General features: G+C 43.0%; 1 protein-coding gene across 1 annotated transcript; it reads right to left on the bottom strand.

The window, feature by feature from the left end:
* Positions 1-2,457: 2,457 nt before the first annotated feature.
* pwwp2a (PWWP domain containing 2A) lies at positions 2,458-10,885 on the bottom strand. Its single transcript, XM_067491424.1, has 2 exons — positions 9,954-10,885; positions 2,458-5,808 (listed from the first exon to the last, which is right to left on the bottom strand). The coding sequence occupies exons 1-2, from the start codon at positions 10,883-10,885 to the stop codon at positions 4,098-4,100; spliced, it is 2,643 nt and encodes an 880-aa protein (XP_067347525.1). The 3' UTR covers positions 2,458-4,097.
* Positions 10,886-11,184: the final 299 nt, after the last annotated feature.

Here is an 11,184-nt window from a genome sequence, read left to right as displayed (position 1 = left end):
CATCTGTCTGCTCTCTCTGTCTCTCCCCCTGCAGCAACATCATGCAAATTAACATACGCAAGAGATTGTGCATTATGATGGGCTGTGAAGTATCCACCTTTTGCTAGGTGGTTGCAGTTTCTGCATCCTTCATCTGTCCTCACAGCTGAAAATGCTCAAGACAGTGGAGATGATTGTGGACTTCAGAAAGACCTACCCTCAACTCTGCCCCACCTCATGAATTATGAAAGCACTGGTTCGGCTGTGGAGTTCTTCTGGCTTTTGGGATCTTTTATATCCCATAATCTAAAATGGTTATCCAATGTGAACATAACCATCAAAAATCCCAACAGAGGATGTGCTTCCTACGTCAGCTTAAGAAGTTTAATTTGCCTCAAGAACTGAAGTTCTGTAGATCCAGTTCTAATCATCAACCATCGAGACTGTTTTCTGCAAAACAATCATTGCATGGCTCAGTTTAACCACCAAACAAAACAAGCAGAGACAAAAGTAGACAATCAGCTCTGCATAAATGTTCATTGGTGCTGACTTGCCCACTACCCAGGCCATGTACAACTCCAGTTAGAAAATGGGCAAAATTACTGAACACAACCCTTTCCACCTCTTTTTCTTTGAGGAGTACTACAGGTAACCAAACACGAAAAAAGTTTCTTCCCACATGCCATCACTCAAATTAACAAATACATTGCCAGTTTATCACATATTTTCTCTATGTGCATTAACATTAGGACAATAACATAACTACTGTGCTCTAAGTCATATTCATATAGTACTGAACTCTAACTACCACAACTATAAAGATAAAGATCTATACAAATACAAGCTGAACAACTCATATCTGTACATATAAATGCTAAAACCTTACACTGTTTGAATTTAAAACTATGTTTTTCATAAAAATATGATGAACTATTAAATGCTTACCTATAATTAGGGGTCTGCACATAAAGATGGTAAAATCGGCTTCACCTTTACCAACACTTTTTAAATTGGCCATAATCAGTATTCAAATACAGATTTGTGGAGTACTTAAACCTCTGTAATTTAAGTAAAATGTAGATAACCTGCTTAGTACTTTTACTTGAGTAAAAGATTTCAAGAGGTATTTGTAGTGTAGGAATTATTAGGCCATTACTGCAGTTTTACTTGGGTGTTGAGTTTGTATCTTTCCACCACCTCTGTACACTTTTACATTTAGCTGAGTAAGGGGCTATGTAGCTGTAGTGGCCATCCTGACTCTTGTCCTATGACATTGTTAAGACCCTCAGCAGTGATGTGGTTGACACAATCATCTTGTCTACCTACATGCTTGCACATATTCACCATGTTGTAATGATCCTTGAGCAGCTTTGTCTATGTTTGTTAGTATCAATGTGAATCTTCCTTTAGTACTGTTACTACATGTAAGAACGGTGAGAGCCAATAAAAACTGAAGCCAGATTTCTTGTATGCATGGATATACTTGTCCAATAAACTGACTCTGGTTCAGGTTGGTGGTTCCTGTTGAACTGTTGAATTAAGCATTTACTAAAATTATTGTCACACCAGCCCGAGTCTGCACAAAATGGTACTGATTCTGATGTAAACTGCTGCTCATACTGTCAAGATTTAACTATTACTGTATTGTTTAGAAACCTAGGTCCTGCAGGATCCTCAGTTTTTAAACTCTTCACCTAACATGTTTCTTTTTTTTTTACAACTTCTAATATAGCGTCTTCATAATTTCATCAAGTTAGTGTTTCATGTCTGATAAATATATCATTTTGAACTGTGGATAAATATGTAACAGTTCAGCTACAACCTCCACACTGATCCTACAAGTCAATCAGCTTCACTCTATAACGCTTTAACAATATCATAGTCCTGAAGGAGAACTTACTCAAGACAAGTGTTCCTAATAAATTGAGCCCTGCATAGGCATAAACAGTGACCTGCTGCCATTTGTTTTTTCTAGTACATAGTCTGAATCCAATTCACATCTCACCAACATCTTGTGAGTAAGTACCTGATTATATTACTCAGTTATTAGTCTGTACCTCATAACACTTTGCAGTATTTATTCAAGACCTGCTGGTATTTTCCCACTCTGGTTGTCAGAGGTGTTTTTACCTTAAATCAGCAACAATCATGAGTGTACTGTCAGATAAAAATTGGATGAAGGCTTTTTTTGGGGTTGAATCAAAGGATTTACTTATATAATCTTCTAAATGTTCTTGGTTTGAGTATTTTTGTCTAAAATTGTTAAAAATGATTAAACAAAGATAGTTGTATTTTTTTATCCAATTGTTGCAGATATTTATGGTAAAAGCAGCTCTGAGGACCCATTTAACTGAACATCTGTTTGCAGGTGAGAAAATCTGAGTGTGAGGTCTGCTGAACGCATGCCACTGAACAAGGCACCTTCACTCCCAAAGTAAAACCACCAGAAAAGAAGAAATTTTTAAATGATGACGACGATTCAAAGAGAAGTTGGACAGTTTATTAACAGATTTAAAACATGAGAAAAAAAACATATACAGGTCGACTCAGACGGACTCAGAATCTCTGATCTGCAAACAGACGGTAAAAAGAGTCTAACAGCTGAAAATACAAACAGCAGAGAGGGAAAATCCACGATCATCATTATTACCAGAGAGCAACTGTCCTTTCAAACAGTCAGTGTGTCCTACCTGTCCGTCTGTCTGATGGCAAACTGAGGCTCAGGGTCTCAAAAACTGAGAGAGTAAAATTTCAGCAACTCCTTCTCCATAGAAGATCTGAGATTCAAATTATAAGCCCCTAAATAAATATATGTTTTGTCTCAATAAAGCATATGAACTTTAACCTCAAAGTCTTCAAATAAATATCATAGAGACTATGTGCGGAAAACTTCTTGCCACCCCAACGCTGTGCATTTCCCACTAAAAATAGCACTGCAGTGTGATGCCAACTACCATAAGCACTCTGCTGTAAATCCAATTATATCAGGTTAAGTTACTAGTCAGTAGTGAACTGTGAAGTTTCTGTTAGTTTACTATGTCAAATGATTTTATATTTATTTGCCTAGTATAGTTGCTTTCTATTTTACGTTGAAATAATTTGTTGTATTTTAGTTGTACACCAATTTCATTAGGGAGACTGCAAAAAGCTTGACCTTGAAACATCCATCATTTTAAGAACTGTGTAAGACAGAAAAGACTGTACTGCAGTTCTGATTTCTAAGCTGCATCATGGAAAAAAAATAAAGATTATTTCCGCCAGTAAAAGGAAAAAAAGGTTTGGCGTAATAAAATATAATATTAATGGTTAATCAAAATGATGACATAATTCATGTTTTTTATTTTTAGGAACTGACAAAAATGATTGGCCACCCTATTCCAAAATTTCAGCAGACGCACCTGACTGTTTGGGACACCCAGCCTCAGTTTGGACAACAATTTGTGTTTCACAGTTTTTAACTATACGTTTTCAGTCTGAACTTATACAGGAAGTGACATGTCAGCACTTCAGCGTTTTCCACCGCTGAACTCAATTTCAATTTTCAAGAAAAACCTGATGCAGATATTTTGATCAATAACTCTATTGATCAATCAGCTCCTAACTTAGCATTCGTTAGCATAGCTCTTAATTAGTGTTTTCTAAATGACTGACTGAACGATGTCATCATGATAATATCAGCCAATCAGCAGGCTGTTCGGTGTCCGGAATCATTGGATTCTACACTTCCCATATTACACTACAGGGCCACTGGCAATGACTGGTAACGTCACCATAACACCATCAGGCCAACCCACAGATTATGTAATGCTAGCAAAAATGCTGCCACTGATGGACACCTGAAACTCAAGAACTGCTGAAACTGAGAACTTTAGTGAAGACAGGGGGAGGAGACTCATAGATCCCCGCCACCAATCACCATCACTGACAGGCAACCTGAAGCCCCACCCTCTCCTCTCTAACAGGAAAAGCAGGAATCAAACAGTCCGTTTGTCTGTGCCAGTCTCTGACAGACATTATCAGTCTGAGGGGAGGCTCCTCCCATTTCCTGTAGGGGAGGGGGCAGTGTGTAGGGGGCCGGGCATGCGTGGAGGGAGCATTAGCATTAGCATTAGCAAATGCTACGTCTCAAACTGCGTGAGCAGTGCCCGGACTTCAGGGGTCAGCTGCTTGGCGGCACTAGCAGCCTCAGCAATGGCGCGTCTGTACGGCCCCTTCCTTTTACGGTCAAAGCGGGACTGGAAGGTCTCCAGGAAAGGGGAAAGCTGGGCTAGCGGCAGGAAGGAGGTGGTAGGGGAGCCAAACCAGGAAACCCGTGCCTCCTGCTGCACGGCTAGCCCTGTGTCACCGCGGCGGGACACAGTAATAGCAAGCACGCGTGCCGGCCACCATGGGAAGCCATAGATCTTTGCCCAGACGATGTCGCCGACACACACGGTTCGACCATCAGGAAGCAGGACTTTTGACACAGACTTTGAGAACACTGAGGAGGAGGGGGATGAGGAGGACTTACGGCGCCTCTTTAGGTCGCTACCCTCCTCCTCCTCCTCCTCCTCAGCTCGGAAGGAAGGGGTAGCAAGAGGGGCAGGAGGGGGAAGAGAGGAGGTCAGGTCTCCAGAAGGGGGAAGGTCAAAGGTCTCTATAGAGCTGCACTCTGAGGGGGTGGAGGAATCCAGAACGGAGGAGGAAGGGGGAGGAGGCTCTACCACTTGCTCCTCGCCCCCTCCTGCCTGTGGTTCTAGATGCTCCTCATCAGGGGGGCAGACCTCTTGTTTCTGCATGGAAACACTGACAGCAAAAAGGGAGGGAGGTGATGGGGGTTGGACCTCTGTGGTCAGACCCAAGTCATGTGTAGGGGAGGGGCTTGGAGGCGGTTTGGGTGGTGATGAGCGGGGGCTGTGTTTATTCGGGGGGCAGGGGGCCTCATCTGTACGGTACCTTTGGGGTTTGAGGCGCATCCTGGGGGGCAGTGCCGTTTGGGGACTAGCGGTACCACTCAGGTGCTGCAGTCGCCGTGTGAAGTGGACCTTCTGGTTGTGATTTTGCAGGGCAGCAGCTCGGGTCATGGTCTTGCTGCAGTCCTGGTTCTCACTCTGACGCTGGTTCTGGTCTTTGGACCGGGGGGGCTGAGAGCTCCGGGTCAGATTCTTGAGAACCTGCCGAGCTTTGGAGCGGTCAGCAGAACCTTTGGCCAAAACCTTCTTAGAATTTAGCTTCAGATGCAAGCGGCTGGAAGAGGATGAAGATGAGGATGATGATGGAGCCACAGTCCTGAGGCGAGAAGAAGAAGGTGATGATGTTGCCCGTATCCCTGATGATGAGCGCCGCTCGGCTCTTGCCCCCTTGTCATCATTCCTCAGTCGTTTCAGCTCCAAGGACATCGGTCCCTCAGGTGGCCTGCGTCTCCGGGATGCATCCTCACCCCTTAGGTCCAGTGGGCCCCTCCTTGCCTCCCGGTGCCCCCCTGATGTCACCACACCTTTGCATTTGTCACAGAGCACCTGGCGAGGGCGGAGCTTGATGGCATTCATTATGGATGTTGGCTCCTCGCAACGGTAGCGCCGTTTTAGCCGTTTAATCTTTCGTGGAGGGGGCTGAGGTAAGGTCTGGTTGTAGGTGTCCCTGATGAAGAGGGGGGGGGGATAAGGAGCCCCCTCATGGAACAGCGGCGGTGGTTTGGAGGTCCATGTCTGAGCAGGGGCTGGGGAGCCCATGGGATTCTCTTCCCGTTTGGTAGACAGGTTGCTGGTTGTCTGCGGCTGCAGAGACATCTGGGGAGTCAGATCATCCCGTCTGGGAAACACAGTGATGGGGATCCCATATGGTCCGAATCTAAAACACACACAACCAGAAGTTTAGAGTCTCAAACACCAACGTATAGAAAAGAGACTCAAGGCTGAGCTGGGACCAGAACCACATAGACTGGTCCAATCTGCGATGAGTATCAGCTTTTTCTTCAGTTATTATTTCACTATAACAAACTAATTAAAATAATTAGTACTGAAAAAAATTTAACAGATCTGAAGTTCTCACTACTGAACTTTTAGGGTTAGGGGTTCGGAGTTAGAGGCCTGCTTGTTGTTGGTACAACTATTAATAAAATGTCAGATTAATAAAATGCAAAAACTGATCATTTACATCAGAAGTAAAATATTTGTCCTCACAGAGTTATCGTTTGGTTCGTTTGGCCCATCCATTATGTTATCCACCAGACCCTGTAGGAGTCCCAGGGGTGCAGGAGCAGATCCCGGCTGTCATGTCTTTATCGCTTGGTTCCAAGGAACTAAGACCAGGTTCTTAGTCGAGTCTGGTCCTTAAAATTTCTGCTGTTACATCAGTTTCTCCCAGGTATTAGATCTTAGTTTTATTTCACTGCAGCTCTTTACAAATGTGGCTTTTAATAATTGGCCCTGGACTTAATTATAATTAATTAATAATTAATTATAGGGCTACACCTAAAAATGATCCTTTTGATTAATCTATAGATTATCTTTCCATTATTTTCCCATTTAGAACTTTTTAATTTTTATATTACAACTAGTTTACTCAAAAAAAATTAAATTCATCAATCCTTTATTTTATATTTAAAAACTTTATATCAGTGAGTATATCAGTGAGGTCTAGTTATGAGCCAAAGGGAGTTTTCTCTGTCTTTGTTTTAACTTAATTTTTCCTACAGTCACTGTGTCTTGAAAGGTCATTGAAATTAATAAGTGTATGTATAAGTGTATCAATAGCATCGTGAATGACAACACATAACTGCCTTTGAAGTTTGCAGCTGTGGAGATACATGGTTTGTTACAGTGTTCTGTAGGATTAATTTGTGGAACGTGTTCTTTGGAAATTCTTGGTTATCATACCAGCAATTTCTGAGGAAATACTTTGTTATGAGGTAAATGATAAATGGTCTACACTTTATATCTCGCTTGTCTACCTATTGGTACCCAAAGCACTTTACACCCCTTCTCATTCACCCATTCACACGTCGATGGGGGAGCTGCATATTCAGCTGACCTACACTACCCGGGAGCAACTAAGTTGGGGTTCAGTGTCTTGCTCACATCGACATGTGATCAGAGGAGCCTGGGATTTAACCAAAAATTGGGGGATTGGTGGACAACTGCTCTCACTCCTGTGTCACAGTCACCCCAGCTTAAATGTTTTGTTTCTCATTTAACGACCTCTGGAGTGGATAGTTCTTGAACCACTGGACACAAGTAAGTCTGCCTCTACAACTAGCTACATAACAAAATCTCTCCTGCCTGCAGTAATCAGCAGCACAAAAAAAACAGCCTCTAAAACTGAGTCAACTCCTCTGAGTCTGAAATCAAACTGAACATTATCAGGATTAGACGAACTTAGTTTGAGCCCAATAAACTTAACACTGAGTAGAAATGTATTCATCCAGATCACCAACAGCAAAATCACCAAAAACACTCAATGATATCTCCATAATCAAATGGAAACTGGGTGAATTTTAAGAAGAATGAACATGAAGTCAGTTCCTATCACTGATTCCTGTCCTCTTCTGTCTGCTGCTGATAGGGACTCTTAGCTCCCTCTCGGTTGCGGACAAGGACACTTGGCTGAGACTTAAAGAGAAGAAGCTGCTCAAAAAGTTTATTTTCATATTCGCTAATCTCAATGGTTTGTTGAAGAATTCATATCCAGTGATGTCAGAACACAAATATTTATATTTCCGTGCTTTGGTTAACCTTTAACAATTAAATGTGCACACCGAGTTAATTATCTTTATTGTCCCAGATCCCAAATCTTTGTGTCACAAGCGCAGTTTTTACTGTCCCCAGGACAACAGGACACTGTTAATTTTGACCCTTGCCTGTGGTGCATCGACGAGTTATGTAAATCGTAATTGATTATGTTGATTAAGTTGATAATGTTCACATGTCACCTCACCACTAATTAATTTATCAATCAATTAACTATCAGGTTGCTGCAGTTTGTTTCTCTTCCATCTAATGAGCAGTCATTTTAACGTTTTTCAGCAAGTCTTATTGCTGAAAAAAGACTTCTTATTGTTGTCCTATTTTCAACATTCAAATATTGATCCTGGCATTTAATACAAGAGCTTTTCATCTGTAGAGAATTTGGAGGGGACAGCTTCATTTAAACTTTGTGGCACCTCTAGCTCTCATTTGTAGTAAAACCATAAGCTGATGTCAAATAAGTTTCACGATCATTCAGATCAACTTTTTGTTCTGAACCAGGATCACCAATATGTGGAGCATCTAGATTGTGTTGAACAGTACAGTGTGTTAAAATCAGTCTTTTTAAAAATCCCCAAAATCTGTAGTTTATTAGTGTGTAAATATATGTTTAATCAACATGTTATATCCTCCAGCTACTTAGCCTACTCTATACAGTGTATTTACTTTTACTGAGTTTACTAAGCATCTTTGAGGATGAATTGCATCTAATCTCATTTTTAGATTGTAGGTGCAGAGTGTGAACATCATTACAATGCCACTCACAACTCAAAAAAGTAGGGATGTTCCAAAATGTCTTTTTCCCAGACTGAGAACAAGTACATGTACTTACATTTGATTACTTGCCAATATAGAACACTGATACAAGTACCAAACCATTTTGCTTGTACTACAAGCTGCTCTAAGTCTAACTAAGTCAATCCAATGTTAGGTAAACCCCACAAGAATGGAAATCCTTGCATATTTTTATGACACAACAAATATGATGATGATCTGTGTTTATTAAAAGGAGGAACTTTTGCTGAAAAGAACAAGCGGAGAAAAAAAAAAAGTACAGATTTCAGGTGAGATCCTGGATGGAAAGGCGTGGACAACATGAATTAAGTTCTAGTCACCAATGGCAGTATTAAAGGATTTTAAGATATTCTCGAGAAACATGAGTATGATCCTTAAGATTGAAGAGTTCAGCCTATTTCACATATGAACTTAACATTGTTTGGATTTTCCCACTTGTAACAGAAAGCGGAACACTGTCAAAATCGTCTTCACAGGAGAAACCTTATTTCAGTGATGGGTCAGTGTGCACGCATGACAGAAAAACCAGGATGCAGAACCCAGAGTTGTTTACAGCACATCGGTGCCACGCATCTTAAAAAATATAAATAAATAAAATAAACAGATGCTGTGACAGCTGGCTGACAGAAATTTCAACGCCTACATTTACTCGCTTGAAATTGTCCCAACACTCCAGAACAGAGAAGCTTGCTCTATGCACGGGGTCACACACATTACACATACTTTGTACTAGGGGGCTTGCAGGATAAAGTCCGGATAATCTCCGTAACTTTACTTTTGTCGTTATCAGTTATCTATAATTGTTAACCATAAGCCTGTTAACTATATCAGTTAACTATAAGCTTCAGACATTTTTATCTGCCTACCTCCAGAAGTTATCATGGCATTAGGCACAGTATTAAACAAGTTTTACAAGTACAAGTACAATTAAGCAAAGGCAAAATGGAATCCGATATCTAAATATGGTATCAGCATCAGGACATCCCTATTTTACACACTTGTATTATTTAGTTTGCTGATCATCCAGGTGTATTTTGGTGTGTGATGTAACATTCTTTTATGAATCGTTGTTAATTTAGGATTCCTTATATTGTGATGAGCAAGTTTAATTAGATCTGGACTAAAAACGGTATTATGCTGACCTACACCACCCCTGCACAGATAACACACTAAGTTTTTTAAAAACCCCAACAGTAAAACAGTGAATATGAGTTGGAACCTTTAATTTTCCTCTGTGTGTAAAAACGGTTTGCTTGAGCCTGCAGAAGGCACAGTAGACGTGGGTGTATGCGAACACATGATTAGGTGAGCCTCTATTTAAGCCAGGAAAAACCCTATAATAAAGTTATTATAGATGAAGCAGCCGTCAGTACATAAAGTGGTTAAATCAGCTCCAGCTTTATCTGCTGCAAAATTATTCTGTAGCTCAGCAGAATAACAGAATAAGTGTCTTACCGTCTGGACACGTCCATCAGGACTCCGGAGAAAACCTTCTCCCCGACCCGGAAAGACACCACCAGCGCGTCGTCTATGACGTGGTCCAGGGAAACCCGGACCTCGGACCCGGGACTCAGATCCTGAACAGAGGAGACGGGGGGAGGCCCGAAAAGGGGCTCAGGAACAGCATCCGGCCGGAAGGATTCCTCTGCGGTCGGTTTGTCTGTCACCAACCGCCTCTTCGGGGACCGGCAGGGCGAGGAAGAGTCCCGCTGGCTCCGTCCCGTTAGCTCATCAGTCTCCTGGTCGTGCCTATCTAAACTGTCCATGCTGACTGGGACCGACAGCCGGTCCGCCTTACTATCCAACATGGCTTCCCCTGGTGGCTCGGGCCTCAGCTCCGGTTTGACCAGAGCCGTGTAGCTCATGTCTTGGCCCCCAGTTTCGGCCCGGTCTGTGGTCACGTTGGTGGTGGGTTCTGCTGGTTCTGCAAGAGATAATCCGGCCTCAGTTGCGGGCGGCGGAGCGGGGAAGGAGTGAAGGAAGACGGCGGAGGGCTGCTGGTCAGGCAAGATGCTGCAGTACACGTTACCGCCGCCCTCTGGGTCCCCCGGTAGTCCGGGAGAGAACCGATCCGTACTCCCTCGGTCCACCGGAAAGTTAACGATCAATTCATCGGTAACGGCGGTTTCACAGAGCGCCGTTCCCGCCGCGGGCTCCAGCTCCGACCTGACATGGCGGCGCTCCTCCCCGTCCCCACCGTCTTCCAACTGAAGGGCCACAAGATCCACAACGGGCCCGGACTCCCCCGTCCCATCGTGTTCCAGCGTGCCTGCTTGTAGTTCCGAGCCAGGCGGGCCCGATTCTGGCGGGCTCTCATCGTCCGCCGCCGCAGTTGTTGTTGTTGTCGGAACCACCGCAGCTCCAGCATCTGCAGCCACGGCCGCCATTTTCTTCCGCTGTACTGCTGAGCGGCGCCTCGCCCCTCCCTCCCGTAGCGCTGCCAGCTGCGCAAGCGCATTGTTATTGGAGGAAGCCGTTGTCAATCACTAAGAACGTGCCTCAGCGTCCTCTCTGATTGGCTGCTTCGGTCAAAGTATGTGACGCATCAGAACGCCACTAGGGGGCGTTTAAGTAAATTACAATTAAGATTAGTAAAGAGCTGCTTTATTAGTTCATTACAATAAATAATGTGTTACATATGTTTCAAATGTGAAGATACGGGTTAGAACATTAGAGGATTTAACTA

The sequence above is a fragment of the Channa argus genome, chromosome 22 (genome assembly GCF_033026475.1).
Source record: "Channa argus isolate prfri chromosome 22, Channa argus male v1.0, whole genome shotgun sequence".
Taxonomy (NCBI): Eukaryota; Metazoa; Chordata; class Actinopteri; order Anabantiformes; family Channidae; genus Channa; species Channa argus.
The sequence above is the reverse complement of the archived record's forward strand: the minus strand, read 5'-3'. Positions and strand labels throughout refer to the sequence as shown.

Bases quoted from the DNA above. Each gene is read 5' to 3' on its own strand.
- pwwp2a (XM_067491424.1), bottom strand. From the start codon at position 10,885: ATGGCGGCCGTGGCTGCAGATGCTGGAGCTGCGGTGGTTCCGACAACA. The intron at 5,809-9,953 runs GTAAGACACTTA...TGTGTGTTTTAG, and splicing joins CTGATGGACGTGTCCAGACG to ATTCGGACCATATGGGATCC.